The sequence below is a fragment of the Sus scrofa genome, chromosome 9, assembly GCF_054392235.1.
Source record: "Sus scrofa isolate SSC_HxYL_T2T_F1_AM1 chromosome 9, Sscrofa_HxYL_maternal_Yorkshire_Landrace_v2.0, whole genome shotgun sequence".
In the NCBI taxonomy this organism is placed as follows: Eukaryota; Metazoa; Chordata; class Mammalia; order Artiodactyla; family Suidae; genus Sus; species Sus scrofa.
This window is the reverse complement of record NC_139391.1, coordinates 62,565,343-62,590,828: the sequence shown is the minus strand read 5'-3', so window position 1 is coordinate 62,590,828 and position 25,486 is coordinate 62,565,343. Positions and strand designations below refer to the sequence as shown.

Sequence of the window (25,486 nt, the reverse complement as noted above, 5' to 3'; positions counted from 1 at the left end):
ATTGACCTCCCTATACCTTTCCTGGCATAGTATTTCTCCATAAGAGAAATTTAGAGAGAAGATGCCAGCTAGTTTCTGATAAAAAGGGAGGATGGCATATGAAAGAGTCCCCAAACTAAAAAAAAAAAAAAGAAAAAAAAAAAAAAAAGAAGAAGACGAAGAAGAAAAAGAAAAAAAAATGAGCTTTTCAGAACTCTGAACAATTTGTAACTGAAAAGATGGGGGTGGAATTGGCTAAGTCTGACATAGTGTTTCCTCATCACTTGACATTAAAACCATAATTATTGATTACATAAAGTAATCTTAAAACCGTTTCAACTTTTGGTTTTTACTATTTAATCTTTGTCTCAACCACAGTCTAGCGTTGTGGAAAAATTGTAGGTTTTAGAGTCAAACTTTAGTCAGTTCAAATTCTGATTTATTATCTACATTATTTAGCTTTTCTGAAATTCGTTTTTTTTTTATCTAAATATGATGACATAACAAGTACAAATATTAGTCATGGGGGATTAAATTAAATTAATGATTAAATGAAATCATGTTTTTATTATTTTCTAGTAAGCACTGCATGCATTTTAGTTATGTACGTACAAAACATACAAAATTATAACAAAATACATAATCCCAGTCCATATGTCCAAATGTACCTGACTCAGAAATAATAATCACAACTTATGTGTACATCCACTACTACATATCAGGTGCTAGTCCAAGCACTTTGCACATTTCAGTTCATTAAATGCTCATGATATAACTATGAGGTAGATACATTTAGTATCAACATTATAGGTTATGGAACTGGAAGAAAGTGAAGAAAGTGGTTAAAGTTAAAAGGATGAGAGCTCTAAGAAGTGTATTTAAGATAGCACTGGGAATTTACAGTCTCAGATGAGTACAATAAGAGAAGCATGGGAAAAGATTCATCTTCCTCTTTACTTCTCCTTTATTTCAAACTAATGGACTTACCAAAGACAAAAATATAAAATGGGGCAAATAAAGATCCCTTGTTGCACAATGGGTTAAGGAACTGGTGTTGCCCATGTCACTGCTCTAGCATGGGTTACACTGAATCTCTATAGTACCTTAGTCATTTTAACAATCTTAATTCCCATTCCAAGAACACAGTATATTTTTCCATCTGCTTGTGTCATTTTCAGTTTCTTTCATCAGCATATTATATATATATAACCCACTGAGGGAGGCCAGGGATTGAACCCATGTTGTCATGGATACTAGCTGGGTTCCTTACTGCTCAGCCATGACAGAAACTTCTAGGCTTTCTATTCTGTTCTATTTAAGTATGTGTCTGGTTTTGTGCCATAACCATACTGTTTTGACTACTGTAGCTTTGTAGTACAGTCTGAATTCAGGAAGCATGATTCCTCCAGCTTTACAATTCTTTCTCAAGATTATTTTGGATATTTGGGGTCTTTTGTGTTTCCATATCATTTAAAAAATTATTTGTTCTAGTTCTGTCAAAAGTGTCATTGGTATTTTGATAGAGGTTGCATTGAATCTGTATATTGCCTTAGATAGCATAGTCATTTTAACAATCTTGATTCCTCAATCCAAGAACACGGTATACTTTTCCATCTGTTTGTATCATCTTCAGTTTCTTTCATCAGCATATTATATTTTCAGAGTATATGTCCTTTACTTTGTTAAGTAGTTTTATTCCTAGGTATTTTACTCTTTTCAGTGCCATGGTAAATAGGATTGTTTACTTCATTTCCCTTTCTGATATGTAGCAATTTCTGTATATTAACTTTGTATTCTTTTATTTTTTGAGTTAGATCCTGTTTTATTTTTATTATTTTGGGGGATTTTTAAATGAATTATTATAGTTGATTTACAATGTTTGGTCAATTTCTGCTGTACAGCAAAGTGATCCAGCCATACATATCTTCTTTTTTCTCATATTATCTTCCATCATGTTTCATCACAAGTGACTGAATATAGTTCCATGTGTTATACAGCAGGACCTCATTTCTAGTAGCTTTCTGGTGGCATCTTTAGGATTTTCTATGTATAGAATCATGTCATCTGCAAACAGTGACAGTTTTACTTTTTCCTTTCCAATTTGGATTCTTTGATTTCTTTTTCATCTATGAATGCTGTGGCTAGGACTTCTGAAACTATATTGAATAAAAGTGGCAAGAGTGGACACATTTGTATTGTTCCTGATTTTAGAGGGAATGTTTCACCTTTTCACAGGTAGTGGGTTTGTCATATACATGCTAAAGTATGCTCCTCTATGCCCATCTATTGAATGGGAAAACATATATGCAAGTGATATGACCAATACAGGGTTAATATCCAATAAATATAAATAGCTCATAAGGCCCAGCATTAAAAAAAAAAAAAAAAAAAACCTGATTATAAAACAGGCGGAAGAACTGAATAGACATTTTTCCAAAGATGAAATGCACGTGACAAAAAGGCACATGAAAAGATGCTCAGTATCACAAATCATTAGGGAAATGCAAATCTAAATACAATAAGATATCACCTCATGGCTGTCAGAATGTCTATCATCAAAAAGAACACAAATAACAAATGCTGGTAAAGATGTGGAGATAAGGGAATTCTCCTACATGGTTGGTAGGAATGTAAATTGGTACAGTCAGTGTGGAAAAAAATAGAGGTTTCTTAAAAAAACTAAAAATAGAACTACCATATAACCCCAAAATTCTACAACTAGATATATATTTGAAAGAAACAAAAAGACTAATTTGAAAAGATTCATGTGCCACAATGTTCATAGCAGTGTTACTTAAAATTACCAAGATATGGAAGCAATTTAAGTGTCAATCAATACATGAATGAAAAAAAGAAGATGTGGTATATATAGACAAGAGAATGCTATTCAGCAATAAAAAAGAATGAAATCTTGACATTTTCAGCAACATGGAGCTAGAGGGCTTTAGTCTAAGGGAAATAATTCAGATAGAGAAAAGCAAATGCTTTATGATATCACTTATACGTGAACTATAAAGAACACAACAAAATAGTAAATAAAACAAAAAGGAAGCTGACTCACAGACATAGAAAATAAATTAGTGGTTATCAGTGGGGAGAATGAAGGAGCAAATGGCAATATAGAGGCAGAAGTTTAAGAAAAAAGATCTTTATGGAATTATTTGAAATCATATGTTTGAAACTAGAAAATTATAAAGCACTATAGAATTTCAAGAATATTTCATTCAAATTTTAAAAATAATAAATGTGGCTCTGGAATTGCATTTCTTTGTAATTTATTGCTATAATTTCATAAGAAATATTTGTGATTCAAAATTATTTTGATTGCTTTTTAATATAAATTTACAAAAGATGGAATGTACAGTCTTGAGTATCTGAGAAAGAGTAGAGGCATTCTGTAATTTAAAACTTGCTGATAATAATTTATAACTATAAGACACTGTCTAGTTAAAGAAAATATGAAAATTTGAGGATCTTACAGTATATTCCTATAGATTTTCTTTTTCTGTGAGGTGTCCTATCTTGTCTTCAGGGAAGGAAGCTTGATGTCAGTGAAATTTAATTATATTCTTAAACCCTAAAATTGCTTTGGTACCCTCAGAAGATATCATATCTCTTCTTTTCTCAAAACTTAACTGACCCTTTTATTAAGTCAGAGATTTCTATGTTTGCCAGAAGAGAATCTTTTTCATGCTCACTTAGTTGGACCGACTTAGGGCCAAAAAAAAAAAAAAAAAGAAAAGAAAGAAAGAAAAAAGATTGAGTACTTTAGCTGGAGGACAGTAACACAGAAAACAACACTTTTGTTGCAAAGATTGGTGCAATAGTGAAAGAAAATGCTGGCAAATTCAAGACAATCTGCTTTCTCTTCTGGGAATGAGAGTGTCTCTCTGGTTTAGGATCATATATTTGGCTATCTATATCATAAATTAACTAACAATAAATTATAAGGAACTTAAAGATAATTTACAAAAACTCCTATTTTGTACAACAAAGCAAATCCCTCATATATCACACTGTATGTTTACCCCTCAGAGGAGGTTTTCTAAAATATTTACCATTGGCTGTATATCATACATAATGGAACTAGCAAACATCTTTCTCTTAAGGAGATACATATTAATAAATTAAACACCCTCCAGATCATAATACGAAACTAAAACGTTAAACAGGTTCTTTCTGAATATGCTTATATGCAGATCATACTATGGAAAGAAGTAAAAACCTAGATGGATTAGTAAAGAAAATAAAAGTCTAAGGTTCACTACTGCTTATTTATATTAAAAGTAATTGCTATCCTTTATATAAAAAAAAGTTGTGTGCCTTGACCATTACACAATCTTTATGGAATTCTTTGTTAAGTTATTGAGTTATTTATTAGGTAGATATGAAACTGAATCACTCAAAATGTTGCAATAAATGTAATAATAAGGAGTTCACCAAATCAGACTAACAAATGATAATCTGTATACACTTTCAAACTCTTCCAATTTGTAGTCTGGATATTTATGGTGCTTCCACTAAAAAGCATTGCTACAATAGTTATATGTATTCTTTCAGAATTAGAGGGACCTCACTTGCTTGACAACGAACTGCAACACTCACTTAATTGACAATGAAGTGCAACATACTCACTAACCTTTTTGAGACCACACCTGCAGCATTTGTAGATTCCCAGGATAGGGGTTGAATCGGAGCTATAGCTGCCAGCCTATGCCATAGCCACAGAAACGCAGGATCTGAGCCTCTCATTGCAAGGCTGATACCCTGACACACTGAGCGAGGCCAGGGATCAAACCCACATGCTCATGGATACCAGTTGGATTCGTTTCTGATGCACCACAATGGGAACTCCGAAACAGTTGTTGCTTTTTTAACTGCCAGTGTAGTTTTTACTTTATGTTGGAATCCTACTCTTTTTAAAAAACTAATCATGCAGTGAAAAGTTGCCTAAATTTCAGCAAGTTTATTTCAGTCATAATAAACTTAGAGGACTAGCTCTACAGAATTTTTCTTTACTAAGCAATATCATAGTTCACAGTTATCTATGTCAATAGTATAAATCAGCTCATAATGAAAATTTACTCATAAAGCAGAAATTCTTGTATTCTGTATAAATTTTTCTAAATTGAGATGACCATAATTTACTGTCAAGTTTAAATAGAAAAAGAAAACTATCCTTTTAATTTAATTAAGATGACATAAAATTATTTATATAGAAATAACTAAACCTCATTACCTTATAAATATCCAAAAATCCACATTGGTGGTCAAATCTTGTGTACAGTTCATTCAGCATGCTGATCACCTGCATGGGGGTACACTGGGCACATATGGCTGTGAAGCCAACAATGTCTGAAAAGAGCATGGTGACATCATCAAACTTTCTGGCCTGCACTTGCTGGCCTTGCCACAACTGCTGGGCTACATCACCAGGGAAAATAGAATATAGAAGATCCACTGTCTTTTTTTTCTCTTCTTCTAGGGCCTGGTGAGTTCTTTCCAAAGTTGCTTTTAATTTATCCATTCTCTTCTTCAAGCCATCCTGAGCCTTTGCTTGCTCGCCAACCAAAATGACATCTCGGGTCGCATCATGGATAGGGATGTCCGAGAGATGCAGTCCTCGTCCCATAAGTTCATCCAACTTGTCCACACATGGAGAACCCAAGAACAAAATGGAATTTGATTCTGGGACATGGATCATTTGTCCTTTCACTTCCATCACCTGCAAAATTAACATGGAATTTTGATCAGCACTCTTCGCACAGTAGGTTCACAAATATTAATTAGTATCTGATGAAGAAGAATAACAAGAAATGTTTTATTACCTCTACTGACTTTATGCATTCATATAAGCAAATTTAAATGTGATTAACAGACAATGTTACTAATTGTTTCTCATTTAGCTGTTTTCTTAAAAGTAATGAGCGAACTGATCAATGAGAAATGAAATGGGAAAGCATTTTTATTCAAAATGAAACTGCACCCAGGTACATCATGAAACTGGTTCATGAACCAGTTAAAACACATTTGACCTGCCTGGTAATAACAGAATTAGCATGGATCCAATCTGTCAAAAAACTGCATTTAATTGTCATTAATGCAGAGAGTAAGTCCAAAATTTTAAATGAATCAAATTAACTGTTTAGCTTTATGTAAGTCATTTTTCCACCAGTTGTAGACCTGTGAAAATACAGCAGTTTTTTCACTGACTAGATTAGTTGGCAATTCATTTAGTCTTAAAAATAAAAATTTAAATAAGAGATTATTAAGCCAATGTTGCCAGAAAATAGCTATCAATCAACAAGCATGTTCAGTATAAGCCAAAAATAGCTTCCCAAATAGGTATAGTATTAAAAGAATTCTGTTAATGAGATAAATAATCTGAAAATATAGTAATTTAAATTGATTCCCTCCTTTCTGTGCTCTTTGAATGGAAAATTTGGGGAATCGTTTAATGAAAAACTTTTTGAACACGGGCGTATGTTACCTTGGTGCCCTAAGGAACACTCAGAGGGGCTGAGCATAGAAGGAAAGGAAGGTAGACTTAAGATATGTTTATCCAAATATAGTTATTTGGGTTAGGATAAGGTACTTCAGCACATGTGGAGAGGAAGCTAGTTGCAATTACCTGGAAAGAATAGCCTACAAGCTGATCCGCTGAGATGGTGCATCAGTTTTATACAGGTCACTTTCCCCTACTAAATGGAATGTGCTCAATAAATTTGTTTTCTTTTGTCCCTCATACAATGAAGTAGTTAGGCAAGTTGGAAATTGGAAACAGAACAAACATGAGGTAAAACTACAGAGGTTTTGACTTTTAAGCCTGAAAATGTTGTATTTGTTCCCCCTGTACTATTTACCTAGATCTAGTCTATATGAGGAAATAAAATTGAATCCTTGCTTGATATTATAATTTTTATGAAATGAAATATTCACTTTTTAATGTAAGTTCTGCTAGTGTTCAGTATTTCATCATTTTATACATAATACTCTCATTTATTCATTGAAGTGTGTATTGAGAACTTTATATTTACTAGTACTCCTCTGGGTGATGAGCATAAAAAGATAAAAAAGGTTTCCCTTCTTGAACATATTGCAGTATGAAAGGGAGAGCCAAATTTATATAGCCTAGAGAACATAATGAAGAAGACCCTGGAGTTCCTTGGCCCCGAGTGGGTTAATAATCATTGCCCCGAGCTGCAGTGCAGGTTGTGGATGAGACTTGGATTTGGTGTGCTGCAGCTGTGGTGTAGGCCAGCAGCTATAGCTCTGATTCGACCCCTGGGAACTTTCATATGCCTCATGTGTTGCACTTCAAGAAGGAAAAAAAAAAGACCCTTCAATTTCCCATCCAAGGTGGGCTCTCAAAAGACTGCAGGCTATCTTTGAATATAAAGAAAATAATTGTCCTGAAAAGTATTTCCAGATTTTTCATATATGTCTGATATACTTTTTGGGGAGGGGTTTGTTTATAATACATATTTGTTAGAATACTAAAGGTATATTAAGGAAGATACACATAATGTATATTCTCATAGTCCAAAAATAAGTATAGTAATATTTTTCTTAAGATTTAAGGTAAAAGCAAACCTCTAATCCTCATACATAGAGACCTCCATCTGGTCTCTCTCTCTCTCTTTCTTCTCAAATTTCCTTCCAATTATTTTTTTTTTTCTTCTACATCTTACCTTCTTCTCCTTTTTCTCCAATTGTTCTTTGGACTAATTTTTTTTTTCATCCTATCTTCATTCGTTCTTTATCTCTCTTGCTTGACTGTCTTTCTTTCTCATAAATGAATTCCTTCATTTTCCTCATCTTTTTCTTTTTATTTCTCTCTTTTTTTCTATGTATTAATCTCCACATTTCCCATCACACACAGACCTTTTTCATTTCTGCCTTTGCTTCCATCTATTTTAAATATGAAATCTGTATATATATATATAGGCTTAAATAAAATATATTATTTGTTATATGTACTAAATAAGAGTGTTTTATTAACTTAGAAAGAATCTGAGTGGACTGTTATATTCCATTTCAAACATACAAAACATAAATATATTCTTGATTTTTATGTGGCCATTAGTTGACTTTTTTTTGAAATCTCTGAATCAGTAGGATCTGAGAGAATAAAGTAATTGCTTACCTCTTACAGGACAGATAAAAAAATCATCAAAGAGAAGCCCCCAATATACACAGCAAATAACTTCATGTGTTAATATTTTCATCAGTGATTTTTTTCCTTATTTACTAGTTGGGGCAAATTCAACTGGAACTTTTGTGTCTCTGCCATAAATTAAGTTTTAATTTATTTGGAAAATAACACAAATTATTTTTCTTGAATTGTTTTTTCTTTATTACAATTATAAATTCTGAAATTCACCATGATCTGCATTTATTAATTTAGCAATACATACAATTATAGGAACTATGTATTTTATGTAGAGAAAACAGATTTGTGAAAAATTGCATTAAATTGAAATATGTCTCAGCTTTTATTGCATCCCAAATTATATTAAAGTTTTAATAAAATAACATAACGTGTAATGAAAATAAACTGTCTTCAAACCTATCAAATTTCATAAAGTGGTAAGCATAATAAATGGGAGTGGGCTCAAAAACAGTAGATATGACAGACTATACATATATGTGAGGTTATGAATCAGGGAGATTAGTTCAGTAGAATTTACTCAATCTGAACAAAGAAAATAGACTGAAAAAATATTAAATAGCACTTCAGGGACCTGTAGGACAATAACAAAAAATCCAACAGATAGAGTCCTAGAAGCTTTTGAAGATACAATGGCTGAAAATGTCTCAAATTTGATTGAAAATGTAAACTCAAAGAATCAATAAGCTATGTGAATCTCCAGTAGCATAAACCCAAAGAAACCCACTTTAAGACACAAGCATAATTAAACTTCTGAAAACTGAATTCAAAGGAAATACATTGAAAGAGCCAGAGAGAACAATGATGATATTCTCATCAGACAATAGCAGAATAAATGTTTTTCAAAGAGCCCATGGAACATATAAAAAGACAGACTATATCCTAGGCTATGAAAAAACACCACAAGTTTTTAAAATTGAAATTATATAGAATATATTCTCTGACTACATTGAATAAAACCAAATAAAAAAAGAACCATAAGACACAGGAATAGTAGTCAAGATTGGAAACAATTCAGATGTATTTCAATAGTAAATAACTAAACCAAATGTGAACTACTGAGCAGTAATATTAAAAAAATATTCCACTGATACAGACAACACATTGGATGAATTTGGAGGAAATTAAGCCAAGTGAAACATTTATCAGTTAATAAATTGCAAGAGTTTTTGTTTTTCTTGCTTGCTTATTTATTTGTACCATTCAATTGTTGTTTGTGTTTTGATTCTTAGAATATATTTATCAAAAAAATAAGGTGCTTACCTATTTCCCCCAGAGGACTTCTGATTTTTTAAAAATTTCAACCTAATAGCTGCATTGATTCAGCAGTTTTTGAAAATTTTTGAAAATGTTTTCATTTTCTCTGACATTGTCTTCATTAAATATTCTTCATTAAATAATTTGAAAATCTTTTTTATTTTATTTTATTTTTTTTTTAGTGCTAGAACCACGGCATATGGAGGTCCCCAGGCTAGGGGTCAAATCAGAGCTGTAGCTGCTAGTCAATGCCACAGCCACAGAAATGTGGGATCCGAGTTGCATCTGTGACCTACACCACAGCTCACAGCAACACCAGATCCGTAACCTGTTGAAGGAGGCCAGGGATCGAACCTGTGTCCTCCTGGATGCTAGTAAGATTTGTTTCTGCTGAGCATGATGGGAACTCCTAATTTGAAAATTCTTAAGTCAAGTACACTAAATATAATTCAAAATAAATATAAAATATTCATTTATTAATACATCTGTTTCAAAAATATTTATTTAATATCTATCGCCTACCAGTACTATGCTAAGCACTTTCAATTTGCAGAAATTTAGGCAGAACATCTTTGCTTTTTTATTAAATTGAACAGTAAATTCAACAGTAAAGTGTGTATGTATCTGGAGGGCTATTAACATCTGAGGTTAATTATGGTATATTTACTCTATGGATTGAAATATTGCCATTGTTAAGATGAGGTACTATAAAATTCGTATTGTTTATTGATGAAATCAGCAAAAAAAAACCATCACCCTTCAGACATGTTATCTTTCTGTGCTCATTATATTTTCCGTGTTTGTACTTAGTTTCATTGTTATTATTTACACTTGAGAAATTCATTTTTAAAATGAATTGAATTCTGTTTTGATAGTTAAGCCAGTAAAGCACACGACTATGTTGGTTTAATATTCCAAGATTCAATGACACTTATCTTTTTAAATCATGGAAAGATTCAATATTTAAAAGAAATAAGTTTATACTTTATAGTTGAAAGAAGCCAATCAGCACATTTTTTGTCATTCAATTGTGCCAAATTTCCAAATATTTTATTCTTAGATTCTTCATTTACTTTGTATTAAGAAGCAGTAAATTTCAGACTATGTGGGTATATTAAATGGATATGCAGTTTTTAATGCCTTACCTACAAAGACTGTCTTTCTTCCCAAAGAGCGCAAATGATTTCATTTTTTATCATACACACAATCATTAATCATAAAAATTAAAGGAATATACTCTGGGGTGCCTTTGTCACCACAATGATTCACACATCCATGGAGGATGTTGGTTATATTTCAATATATCCAGTTTAAAAAATTACACTTCAAAAATCTATAATAATTTGGACCTACACAGGAAATGTTTTACTCCTCAAAGAAATATTACAGAAATGATTCTGCACAAAGCATTAACACATTGTTATTATAAGGTTGAGTGAGGCCTCCTCATAGTAATTGAGAACCATTTGGATGTATAAAAAAATATTGGACTTTCTGACCCAGCCAATTTTACATGAGAATATTTTTTTTTTTTTTTTTTTTTGGTGCCCTGGAGCATATGGAGTTTCTGGTCTAGGGATCAGATCTGAGCTGCAGTTGCAACCTAGAGCCACAGCTGGCAGGCTAGGGATTGAATCTGCAATTGAAACAGTGCTCCCAAGATACTGCCAATCCCGTTGTGCTACAGTGGGCATGAGAATATTCCAAACATGAGAATATTCCGATAAGGCCTATAAAAAATCCAACTAACTTCTAATTATCCAATTATCTATATGTATGTGTTGAGTGTACATTCACATTAATGATTCTCCCGCACCTAATCAAGAGGAGGATGGGAGATTGGAAGTGGATACTTGATATACTGCTTAGTTATGAAAATAGAGTTTTTGCATTTTGACGGGATTACATTAAATATTTAAAAGAAATGATTAGAGTTCGTGCTTAGGCCCAAATGGGCAAAACAACTATGTATCAAGAATTCTGGCTACTGGATAAGCAGAATTAAGGATATCAGATTACAGAAGGAACTTTCTAATGGAATAATAGGGTAGGTGTTTAGCCTAGAGACAAAGAAATATGGAGAGCTGCAGAATCTAGTTTTTATAGAGAGAACTGAAAACTTTCAATAGATCTTTCTATAATGACAGAAAACATAGTGAATGTGACTGAAGAACTAAATTGTAAACTTTATGTGATTTTCATTAAAATACACAGAGCTGCTTGTGGTTGACAGCTAATGTACTGGACAACATATCTCTGAATTAAAATTTGTGGCTCCAAAATTTCATCTATCATTTGGTTAAGGTATTATTTTTTCATCTTTTTTGTGCATAAGAGTTGATTTAATATTTGGGTCACAGATATTTTTTCTTTTAACAATATCATATAGAAAGTTTAAGAAACTATTATGTGTAGGAATTCCCATTGTGGCACAGTGGTTAACGAATCCGACTAGGAACTATGAGGTTTCGGGTTCGATCCCTGGCCTTGCTCAGTGGGTTAAGGATCTAGCATTGCCATGAGTTGTGGTGTAGGTCGCAGACGCGGTTTGGATGCCGCATTGCTGTGGCTCTGGTGTAGGCCGGCAGCTACAGCTCCGATTAGACCCCTAGCCTGGGAACCTCAACATGCCGTGGGAGCGGTCCTAGAAAAGGCAAAAAAAAGAAAAAAAAGAAAGAAACTATTATGTGTAGGAATTTTACTCAGTACTAAAGATAAAGTTGAGTTTAAGATGGTTATGGTCTCTGCCTTCATGGAGCTTATATTCTACCAGAGGAAACATATACATTTTTAAAAAAAGAATTGAAAAGCTATGAAGTTCTGAAGAACCCTCTTGCTATACTACAAATAGACCCTGATTTAAACAAACACATGTATTTTTGAGCCATCCCTTAAGAGATTTCCAAGCACACCCCAGAAAAAGGAACACACAACAGGAAAAGGAACAACCAAATCAAAACAAAGCAAACAAAGAAAAAGGAAAATCACGATCTGGATTCCTGAGAAAGGCAGAGAGAAGCATGGCTGCCCTGAGAGCCATGTGGAGAAAACACTGCTATTGGGATGTGGAGACCTGGGACATGTGTAAGGTTACAGAGTCTAATCAGAGATTCTTGATCTGAAGTTCCTCCTCAGAGAAGACTAGAGTGGTTCTCTGTCTCTGGAATTTGAAACTTCCCCAACATAGGTTTTCAAGACTCTCAATATGATTAAACTCAAGCAATGGACAAAAGCAAACAATGAACACAAGAATTAGATGACAAAAAAGTATGGGATTGTTAGGTTCAGAATATAGAGCAGCTACATATTTATAAGTAAGTATACAATTATAAAGACAAGCAATAAGAGATTATAATGAGCAGGTGGTTAAAAACTTAGAATGGATCATAATGTAAATAATAATAGTATTTATCTTAAACAGTTGTAATGAAATAAATACATACAGGCCTGTATAACATGTTGAGTTTAATGTATGGCACAAATTAGCCTTCAGTAACTTAGCGACTCACGGCTATTCTGAACTTACCTCAAATTTCCTGAATCAGAACCCTGTTATTGGATTCAGAAACTGATTTTTTTAGAAAGACTACATGTGATGTGGAAAACTGGCAAGACTTAGAAACTACTATCTCAAATACCATCTTGTCCAATCTTCCAATCTCGTAAGTGTAAATGAAGATTTTCAATGAGTCATGGGGAGGAAAGACAAATTGCATGGGATCACAAGGTAAGTTAGTAAAGGGCAAGGATTGAGCCATCTCAATAAACACAGCCACATTATAGAACGTTTATTGTCAGAAAGAACATTTTGAATAAAGGAAAGAGTGAAATGCAAAGTTCAGTGATGTCTCAGAGCTAGGATATGAACAAGTCCACCAAATGAAAAAAGATGTAGAGTGGTCCCATACATTTTTTTCATTGGCATACTATTGCATTTTATGAGGGGGATTAGGTTTATTTTGTTATCCAATTTGGGAATTTGAATTTCTAGGTATATACCAGAAATGTTTTCCAAAAGTCTTCTTGACAAATAAATCCTATTTGTGACCCAATAATATATTTCAATACCCCTTAAATTTGCACAGCATGTAGAATTTACAAAATTTTCCCACATATATTGCTACATTTGTATTCCTGACATTGTAAGGTACACACAATCAAGGTTACTGTAATTAAAGAAGCCAAGACCAGGGAAGGTTGAGTGAGTTGCCAGAGAGCACACAGTTAAGTTAGGGAGCATTGAATGGCTCGACTTGGTGTTTTTTCCATACATAGTATGAAGTGATGAAAGGAATGAGAGCTTTGTAACTAAAAATAATCTGAGTTTAAAGCCTCATTTTACCACTGAAATAAGGTGAAAGGTGGCTGAGTAAATGTAGGCAGATCACATGGCCTCTCAGTGCTCTAGCAATTCATTTGTAATATTGAATAAAAGCAAATTTAATATAATAGCATGAGGGAAAAGTTTAAATGAGATAATATATATAAAAAATCTAGTCTGGTATCCACATATGCATTCACTCAACAATTCTATCAATTATTGTTAATGTTCTTATTAAGCATTATGACAAAGATGATGATTTGGTGAAGTGCCAGAGAGAAATTACAAATAGGAAATGATATTAACATAATTATGTTGGAAAAACTATGGTGATAATACATTTTATGAAGCTATATTACATAGACATGGGGTATGGATGATTTTCAGTACGTGAAAAACTCGTACAACTTAAATGTCTATATATATTGCTACTGAAATGATTTATGTTCTGTCAGTTAAGAAAAAAAATTCACAAACCATACAAAATGCTATAATAACTTAAACATCACAATGAATGCTAACTTTGCATCGGCAAAATGTCTCAGACAACACACCATCAAAATCTGTCTTTGTAAATTATCTCTGTGAACATGAACAAAGCATAATAATTCCTTGTCAAGATAATAGCATTCAACTGAAAAAACATGCCTTGGAGGTTGCCTGTGATAGTGAAAACATAGGAATTATTGGAATATGGTAAGGAAAGTATTCCAGGATGAGAGAAGGGGAGTTCAAAGCCTCAGAGAGAAAGAAGAGCATAGCACATTTGGGGTACTTAAGAAGTTCCAGTGTGATTACAACAGAGAGCAAAAGGGAAATGACCACATTCAGGCCAGGTCAAGGCCATGTAACTGAGTTATTTTATGTTCACTGGAATGTAAACCTAACCCATGTGATTCTCTAGTCCTCTCTCTACTCTTTTCTCTGCAACCATGAAGACCACATGTGAAATATGCTGAAATCAGAAGAAGAAACTTAGGTTTTCAAGTCTCTTTTGCAGCAGGGCTACTCAGCAGATACATAACTGTCCTAAATTTGTGAAGTGAGCAAGAAAAATTTTTACATAGTTAATGGATTTAGATTTGAAGACTGTTTAAGCATCCAGCATTATTAAACTTGACTAACACACCAGGTTCTGGTAAAAGATCACTTGCAGCCATCTCCATCACACACTTGGTCTATATATATTGCTACATTTCACCTAGGACCTTGGTGAAAAAAATTCAGCATGATTCTTTCCCACCCAACCTAATTGTAGTAATTATCATTATAATTAATATTTCCACTTAAAGCTCTGCCACCTTAGCTCATTACTCTAAGATCTCACCTCATCCAAAGGCCTATGGGCATCAGTGCTGAGATGTCAAAAACTAACTGAGAAGAGACATAGTCCCACCAACTATCAGAAAGGCTCCTAAAGACTTCCTGAGGCCACAACTCCTTTAAACATGTTGCTCAACATGGGCCTGCCCTCCAGAGTGTCAGGACACAGTTCTACTTACCAGTGGACAGGCACTAGCTCTTCCCTCCATTAAGCCTATACTAACTTACAGACCAGCCTCATCCAACAGGGGGCAGACATTAGGTGCAAGAAACGTACAATCCCACAGTCTGTAGACAACAAGCCAAACAAAACCCTGGGACTGCTGCACACTGGCTCCGTGCACTACAAGGCCACTGTAAGCTTTGGAAGATGTTGGACCTTATACTCAACTGTGTCAGGAATTGGTGTCCCCTACCACTAATCATCTGAAATAAGCTCTGCAATCCCAAGATCCAGGACTCAGCTCTACCTGTCAGTAGCTGGAAACTAATCATAGGACGTGGCTTCACCCACTAGTAGACAAGCAAAAACCCAGGATCTTCACCCAGCAGAAAGTCAGCACCTCAGTGTTCTCTGTTTATGGGCATTTAGGTTGTTTCCATTTCTTGGCTATTGTAAATAGCACTGCAAGGAAATTTGAGGGGCATGTATGTTTTTCAAATTATGGTTTTCATCAGATAAATGCCCAGGAGTGGGATTGTTGGATCATATGGTAGTTCTATATTTAGTTTTTTTAAAGGAACCTTCATACCATTCTCCATAGTGGTTGCACTAATTTACATTTCCACAAACATTGTAGGAGGGTTCCCTTTCTCCACACCTTCTTTAACATTTATTGTTTGTAGAAGTTTTCAAAATAGTCATTTGACTGGTGTGAGGTGATACGTCACTATAGTTTTGATTTGCTTTTTTATAATAATTAGTTATGTTTAGCACCTTTTAAAGTGCTTTTTGACTATCCATCTCTTCTTAGAAGAAATATCATTTAGATCTTCTGACCATTTTTTCATTGGGTTGTTTATTCTTCTGATATAAAACTGTGTGAGATGATTGCATATTCTGAAGATTAGTCCTCTGTTGGTTGCTTCACTTGCAAATATTTTCACTTAATCTGTGGGTTGTCTTTTCATTTTTTTAAATGATTTCCTTTGCTGTGCAAAAGCATTTAAGTTTAATTAGGGCTCATTTGATTATTTTTTGTTTTTATTTTCATTTCTCTAGGTGGCGGATCCAAAAACATACCTGCAATTTACATCAGAGAGTGTTCTGCTTATGTTTTCCTCCAGAAGTTTTGTGATAACTGGCCTCATGTTTAGGTCTTTAATTCATTTTGAGTGTATTTGTGTATTGTGTTAGATAATGTTCTAACTTATTTTTTTTTTTAAGTAGGTAACTGTCCAATTTTCCATGCACCACTTATTGAAGATACTGTCTTTCCTCTACTGTAGGTTCTTGCTCCTTTTGTCGGAGATTAGTTGATCACAGGTGCATGGATTGATATCTGGGCTTTCTATCCTGTTCCAATGATCTATATTTCTGTTTTTCTGTTGGCACCATAGTGTTTTGATGATGATATCTCTGTAATATAGTCTGAAGTCTGGGAGCCTAATTCCTCCAGTTCCATTTTTCTTTTTCAAGATTACTTTCTTTGTAAATGGCATGATACTTTATATAGAAAATTCTAAATATACTAACAGGAAACTAGTATAGATAATCAATGAATTTGGTAAAGTTACAATATACAAGATTGATACACAGAAATCTCTTGCATTCTTATACACTAACAACAAAAGATCAGGAAGAGAAATCAAGGAAACAACCCCAATTTAGTACTGAACCAAAAATAATAAAATACTTTGGAATAAACTTACCTAAGGGGGCAAAAGACCTGTACTCTGAAAACTATAAGATGCTGATGAAAGAATTCAAAGACAGAACAAACAAATGGAATGGTATACTATGCTCTTGAATATGAAGAATCAATATTGTCAAAATGACTATATTACCAAAGGCATTTACAGATTCAATGTAACACCAATCATATTTTTCATAGAAATAGAAAAAAAATTTAAATTCATATGGATACACAAGAGATCACAAATAGCCAAAGCAATCTTGAATAAGAGACTTCTAAGACAACACTAAATGAGCTAACATTCACATTTATAGGAGTCCTAGTAGGAGAAGAGTGAGAAAGGGGAAGAGAATATATTTGAAGACATAATAGCTGAAAAATCCCTAACCTAGGAAACACATTCATAATATCACAATTAATGAAAAGTGTATATCATCTGTCAAGAAATTATGAAAGTTGCTTTCCAACACCATTTATTGAAAAGGATGTCTTAATTGAAAAATGGGCAAAATATTTGAGTATACATTTCTTCAAAGAAGATATACAGATGGCCAACAAACACATGAAAAAATGCTCAGCATCACTAATTATTAGAGAAATGTAAATCAAAACAACTAAGAGGTACCATCTCACACCTGTGAGAATGGCCATCATTAACAAGTCAACAAATAACAAATGGTGCAGAGGGCTTGGAGAAAAGGGTACCCTCCTGCACTGTTGGTGGGAATGTAAATTGGTATAACCACAATGGAAAACAGTATGGAAATACCTCAGAAAACTAAATATAGAACTATCATATGACCCAGCAATTCCACTCTTGGGCATATATCCAGATAAAACTTTCCTTGAAAAAGATACATGCACCCTTATGTTCACTGCAGCACTATTCACAATAGCCAAGACATGGAAACAACCTAAATGTCCATCAACAGATGAATGGATTAAGAAGATGTGGTATATATACACAATGCAATACTACTCAGCCATAAAAAAGAATAAAATAATTTCATTTGCAGCAACATGGATGGAACTAGAGAATCTCAAACTAAGTGAAGTAAGTCAGAAAGAGAAAGACAAAGGCCATATGATACCACTTATATCTGGCATCTAATATATGGCACAAATGAACCTTTCCACAGAAAAGAAATACATGGACTTGGAGGACAGACTTGTGGTTGCCAAGCAGGGAGGGGAGGGAGTGGGATGACTGGGAGTCTGGGGTTAACATGCAAACTATTGCATTTGGAATCAACAAGCAATGAGAGCCTGCTGTATAGCACAGGGAACTATATCTAGTCACTTGAGTTGGAACATGATGTAGGATAATATGAGAAAAAGAATGTTTATATATATATGTGTGGCTGGGTCTCTTTGCTGTATAGTAGAAAACTGACAGAATACTCTAAACCAATGATAATGGAAAAAATAAAAATAATTAAAATAAAAGGATATCTTTATCTTTTCCCCATTGTATGTTCTTGCTTCATTTGTTATAGATTAACTGAAGATATAAGCTTGGGTTTTTTCCTGGACATACCAGTGTTCCATTAATCTATGTAACTGTTTCTATGCAAGTGTCATATTATTTTGATGACTATAGCTTCGTAGTATTGTTTCAAATCATGGAGCATGATACCTTCAGATTTTTTTTTTCTCAAGAAAATTTTGACTCTTTAGTGTCTTTGTTGGTTGTATACAAATTTTAGAATTATTAGTTTTAGTTTTACACCTGTGAAAAATGCCTTTTGTATTTTGACATGGATTACATTGAATATGTAGCCTGCTTTGGGTAGCATGTTTCTTTTTAAAATATGAATTCTTCCAATGCTGAGCATGTTATATATTTCCACTCGTTGTGCTTTCAACTTCTTTCAATAATGTTGTATTTTTAGAGCTCAAGTATTTTACCACCTTGGTTAGATTTATATCTGGATATTTTATATCTTTTGAATAAATGGAATAAATTGAATTGTTTTATTAATTTCTTTCTGATAGTTCATAGTTAGTGTTTAGAAATGCAAGAGTTATGTATATTAATTTAGTATACTGCAATTTGGTGAATTCACTTATTTACATATAGCTTTTTTGTGACATCTTTAGGAGTTTTTACATACAGCTCCATGACATCTGCATAGATTTACTTTTTGTGCATGGTGTGAGGGTGTGTTCTTGGTTCATTGATTTACATGCAGCTGTCCAGTTTTTCCAGCACCAATTCCTGAAGAGACTATCTTTTTCCCATTTTATATTCTTGCCTCATTTGTCAAAGATTAATTGATCATAGATGTCTAGGTTTATTTCTGGGTACTCTATTCTGCTCCATTGGTCTGTATGTCTGCTTTTGTACCAGTACCATACTGTCTTGATTACTACAGCTTTTTTATACTGTCTGAAGTCTGGGAGATTTATGCCTCCTGCTTGGTTTTTGTTCCTCAGGATTGCTTTGGCAATTCTGGAACTTTTATGGTTTCATATGAATTTTTTTTGTTCATTCTAGTTCTGTGAAAAATGTTATGGGTAATTTGAAATGAATTGCATTGAATCTGTAGATGGGTAGTGTGGCCATTTTAATGATGTTAATTCTTCCAATTCAGGAGCATAGAATATCTTTCCATTTCTTTGAATCTTCTTTAAAAAAAATGCTAACCAACTTCCTGACTCCATAGATTTGTCTTTTCTGGCTATTTCATATAAATGGAATAAAATACCATGTTTTCTCCAAGAGTTTTACTATTTTATTTCTTACATTTAGGTCCAAGATCCATTTTGTGTTAATCTGTTTACATGGTGTGAGGCGGAGGTCCAAACTCAATCTTTTGCAGGTAGTTGCAAAACTGCAGCTGTTCTAACAATATTTGGACTACGTGTTGAAAAGAGACTATTCTTTTGTTATTGAAATATCATGGTTGCTTTGTAAACAGTCCACAGATCATAAATGTAAGCATTATTTCTGAACCCTCGATTTTATTTCATTGGTATTTATGTCAATCTTTATGCTAGAACTATATAGTCCTAATTACTGTAGCTTTGTAATAATTTTTTTGTTTGTTTAATACTTTCACATATCAAGAGTGTTTTGACTCTTTGTGTCCCTTGATTTACGCATGAATATTTAGATTGATTTGTCTATTTATTTTAATAAAGAAGCTGAAATACTGATAGGAATTACCTTGAATTTTTAGATCACTTTGGGTAGTACTGCTATCTAGCAATATTGTGTTTCAATCTATGAAGGTGGATGCCTTTCCATTATTTAAATCCTTAATTTCTTTCAAAAATGTTGTCTAGTTTTCTGTGTGCGAGTCTTCTATGTCTTTGGTTATATTTTTTTTCTGAAGTATTTTATTTATTTTGATGCTATCATAAATAGAGTTATTTTCCTAATTTTATTGTTGGATTGTTTATTGATAATGTATAGAAATGCAATTGATTTTTATATGGTGATCTTATATTTTACAACTTGGCAATGTTGTTTATTAGATATAATATTTTTATAGATTCCTTAGAATTTTTCTATAGAGATCAAACTTTCTGAAGACAGAGATAGTTATACTTCTTTTCTAATTTAATTGCTTTTTAAATCTTTTTCTTAGATAATTTCTCCGCTTATATCTTCTAGTACAATGTTGAACAAAAACAAGAGCAGATATGCTTGTCTTGTTCTTGACGTTTGGGGGAAACATGGCACTCTTTCACCATTAGTTGCTATGCTAGCTGCGGGTTTTTACATTAACCTTTTAGCAGGTTGAGAGAGTTGGCTTTCTGTTGCTAATTTACTGATTTTTATTTTATTATGAATGGATGAAGAAACTTGTCAAATGCTCGTTCTGCATTTATAAATATTATAATAGGTTTTTGTCTTTTATTCTATTAATAAGATGTATTATATTGATTGATTTTCAAAAGTTAAACAAACCTTGCATTCCTGGGATGAATTTTACTTGGTCATGGTATATAACCGTTTTTATATGCTGCTGCATTCAGTTTACTAGTCTTTTGTTAAGGATTCTGCATCAATATTCATAAGTAATATTGGTTTATGGTTTATCTTCCTCTTTTGTCTTTGTCTGGTTGTGATAGCAAAGTAATAATACCAGTCTTATTGAACTCTTCAGAAGTTTTCCCTCCTTTTCCATTTTCTCTGAATATCTTGTACCGACTGGTATTAGTTCTTGAAATGTTTGATAGAATTCTTCAGTAAATCTGAGCATTGCTTTGTTTCATTGTCTTTCATTAAACTAATATGATGATAGAACCACAGAAAAGACCTCTGCTTTTTCCTGATTATCCTATTAAGAAGCCACATGAGTTTTGAAACTCTCATTTTCCAACTCCATAATATAGAGGTAAAATCATCCACTCTTCTATTTTCAAGGATTATTTCTTAAGATTAAGTGAAACGATGGATGTAAAATCTTTCCGTAATCAGAAAGTGCCATTGCACTCATACCTTATTGTGTTTAGTATTTCTTGCCCATACTATGGAAAATTCTATCTGTGGATAGACAAAATTTCCACTATGTATCTGAGAAACAAGACTGACACCTTATTCCGTCCCTGGGGCATGCATCACATCATCTGCAGTATATGTTGTACTGAAATGAGTACCTGTGGCAAAGTGTAACCCAGCTCCTTTTCTCCCCATTAGTCTTTCTTCTAAACTGTATACTCCCAAAAGTAGAAGTCAGAGAAGTGCTAATTTCCCTTCTTTCCAGTTGAATTGTCTTTATGAGAAAATCAGCCACTACTTGGATGTTCTTTATACTTAAATTCCACAAGGAAGACTAATTCCCAGAGTGCTTTTCACTGCAAAGAAAACAAAACCAATCTTAAATAACTTGAACAGACTGTTTTCTAATAATTACCAATCTGTCTTACCTATCTGTCTACCTGTCTACCTGTACATCTACTTACCGGTCTTACCTGTCTCACATATCTACCTATATGTCTAAAACTAGCAGTAAGTGAATTAATGTATTTATTTCTCTAACCTTGAGAATAAAGTCAGTCCCTTATCTGTCCATAACTACAAAAATCTGCCACCACAGCCTCTCATGTCCTACTCTCCTAATCTCCAACCCACCTCATCCTTTGCCTAGCCCTTACTCTACTGCAGGTCTCATTGTCTCTTCCAAAGAGTTCATAGTTTTTTGAGAATGCAAGCTTTAAGAAGAGGAAAAAAGAATAAAATCTATGACATACAGGTTAAACTTCTAGTTCTGAAGCCAAGAAGATCAATGCCAATCAACCTGATGGCACTGTGCCACAAATTTACGTTTTCTCTATTTTGTCTAAGGACTTTACGTCAATGTATTTCCTTGTTCACACCTACAACAATTAGAGACATACATCTCTTCCTAAAACACAAACAATTCTTGAGAATTTCATGTCTCTATGAAAATTAATAAAAATTAAATTGCTTTCTTTCTAAAATATACCTGAATCCTATCATCTATATTAGAGAAAATAAATAGTTTGATTTGGCAGGAAAAAGCAAATGGATTATGGTAATTTTGAATGGGAAGCAATTCATAACATTGAAAAGATTTGGCAGCATGCAATAGTAAAGGACTTAGAATACCATTACCATAACAATTATCACATACTTAGTATGTTCTAGACACAATGCCAAGTTAGTTATTCCATTTAATCCACTTGGCAACCCTATGAAATAGTTGTCTTTCTTATCTTTATTTTTTACCTGAGAATACTGAGACTAAGGGAGATAAAGAAACATGTCTATGGATGTATGAACAAGAGTTAGAGCCAGAATTTAAGTTTAGGTCTATCTGACCTCAGAATCAGGCTCCAGACTCCTAGGGTCACTGGTCAACTAAATGCTAAAAACCAGAAGTACTAGGACTTAATGGATAAAGATGAAGTGAAGATAGGTGGGACCATTTCTCAAACAAGCTTCAATGGCATCAAACAACTATCAAAATCATTATGTGGTCCCTACCCCACACACATACTACTTGAGTCAAAATTTTAGATGGGTACAATCCCAGGACACCCACTGTAGATGACAAACTTTCATAAAGTAACTTAGGAACTTAATAAGATTTTTTGTGATCTGAGTAAGCAACTGCTATCTAATTGAAAATAGCTAATTTAAAAATGATCTATTATAATAATAATTACTTAATAGTTGAGGATTCTTTAACCACACATAAGCATACGTCAGTTATAAAATCTAAAAAATATAAATTAAAATGAACTGTGGCCATCTGTTAGTACAGTTTTTAAAGAATGCAGTTCATTTTTATTGTAACGTGACCTAATACTGATAATATGTAAATTTAATTAACAAATTAAGGTTAACATTAAAGGTACAACTGCAGTGATTACAAATGTGCATATATCTAAAAATTAAACTAAAATACACCTAATTGTGAACCAAAGTTATTCTGAATTGACAGCTTAAAATTTGAATTAAGTCTTAATTGAATTAAGGCTTTTTTTGGTATTGACATTTAAACTACTCTAAATAGAAAAATACAACCAACAGAAAATAACAGATATTATCTCAGATTTAACCTAAGTTGTCTATCCATGTTTAATTTATATATTTGTTCTAATCTCATATGCAAACTATCCCTAGCCTTTAAGAAATCAATTACAAGAAAGAACATAGTGTAAATAAATTTTTACAAGCTATTTGATTATTAAATCCATAAAGTTTACTAAGCATTTATTTGGCAAAAGGCATCATAAAAAATTCAGGGAGTTTCCATCGTGGCTCAGTGGTTGACAAACCGACTAGTATCCACGAGGAAGCAGGTTTGATCCCTGGCCTCACTCAGCAGATCAAGGATCTGGCAGTGCCGTGAGCTGTGATGTAGGTCATAGACAGGGCTCAGATTCTTTGTTGCTGTGGCTGTGGTGTAAGCTGACAGCTACAACTCTGATTCGATCTCTAGCCTGGGAACCTCCATATGCCATAAAGACAAAAAAAAAAAAAAAAAAAATCTATTAGATTCCTGTCCTCAGGAAAACCTGCATTTAGAAAAAATAAATAAGATTACTTGAAAAATAATGATGTCAATAATAATACTAGGGAGTGATATGATCTAGCTCAGAGAGGAAAATAAGTTTCATGTAAGTAGTCATAGAAAAGATAAATAAATAAATAATATGTGCTAACACATTCAAAGTGTTTGAAATATTTTTTAACAAAAGTGGCTAGTGCAGGAGTTCCTGTCCTGGCTCAGTGGTTAGCGAATCCGACTAGGAACCATGAGGCTGCGGGTCCAATCCCTCATGGCCTCACTCAGTGGGTTAAGGATCCAGCATTGCTGTGAGCTGTGGTGTAAGCAGCAGACACATCTTGGATCCCGCGTTGCTGTTGCTCTGGTGTAGGCTGGCGGCTACAGCTCTGATTAGACCCCTAGACTGGGAACCTCCACATGCCTGGGAGTGGCCCTAGAAAAGGCTAAAAGACAAAAAAAAAAAAAGAAAAAAGTAGCTAGTAGAGTTTCTGTCATGGTGCAGGGAAAATGAATCCAACTAGGAAACATGAGATTGCAGGTTCGATTCGCGGCCTCGCTCAGTGGCTTAAGGATCCAGTGTTGCCGTGAGCTGTGGTGTAGGCTCACAGACACAGCCTGGATCTTGTGTTGCTGTGGCTGTGGCATAGGCTGGCAGCTATAGTTCCAACTCGACGCCTAGCCTCCTGGGAACCACCATATGCTGCAGGTACAGCCTTACAAACCAAAAAAAAAAAAAAAAAAAAGAAAAGTGGCTAGTACTACTATTTAACCTTTCTGAATTTTATGAATTGCTTAAGTTTACATCTTTAAATACCAAAATATATTACAATTTTAACATTTTAGGTAAAAATGAGCTTATTATTTACACATAGGCTACTCTATTTTATACAGAATAACCTCATCATAAAACTTTCCTCAAAACTCAGGCTAATATGAACACTGATTTTTGTGCTGCAATAGAATACAATAATGCTTTCAGAGGAAAATTAAAAAAAAAGCTAGCATGAATTAAATATCTCCTATTTCCCTACACTTTACATATATCTAAATAAAGCAAATATTTTAAAAACTATACCATTAGAGTTTCTGTATTCCAAATTAGAGGTCTTTTGTTTTCCTTTATAGTTCTACTAACCTCAGGCTTTTCACTGTCACCATTGTGACACTGTTGGGGAGCATTTCAAGAGAGGGTAGGGCTGCCATTAGAGCTTTCTCTTCTGTGAAGGCTCTCAGGCAAACAGGAAACCAGCTACTAGAGCATGAGGTGGCTGTGAGCCTATGGCAACATTATGATGTCCAGAGGTTGGAGGCTGCTAGGAGACCTGTGGCAAGCAGGCACTGAGCCCTGTCTCTGAGATCCCTGAAGTGCCTGATCCCCAAATACTCCAACAAAAACCACAGGCAGGTGCTAGATCCTACTCCTGTAGTCCTGGGAGCACAGTCACTGGGCACCTGACTCCATTCTAACTGTTCTGGGAGTGAAGGGAGTCACAGATACCCTGTAAAACTGGCCAGTGGGCACTAATCTCTGCTCCAGCTGCCCCTGGAGTGAAGGAAGTTGCAGATACTCCATGAACTCTGACAGTGGGCA

At 33.8% G+C, this 25,486-nt stretch overlaps 1 protein-coding gene across 1 annotated transcript in view; it reads right to left on the bottom strand.

The window, feature by feature from the left end:
* Positions 1–25,486, bottom strand: part of GUCY1A2 (guanylate cyclase 1 soluble subunit alpha 2) — a 409,569-nt gene that overhangs the window by 195,089 nt on the left and 188,994 nt on the right. The window contains exon 5 of the mRNA XM_003130093.7: positions 5,219–5,704. Within this exon, the coding sequence (XP_003130141.3) occupies positions 5,219–5,704 (486 nt within the window). The remainder of the gene's footprint in view (positions 1–5,218; positions 5,705–25,486) is intronic.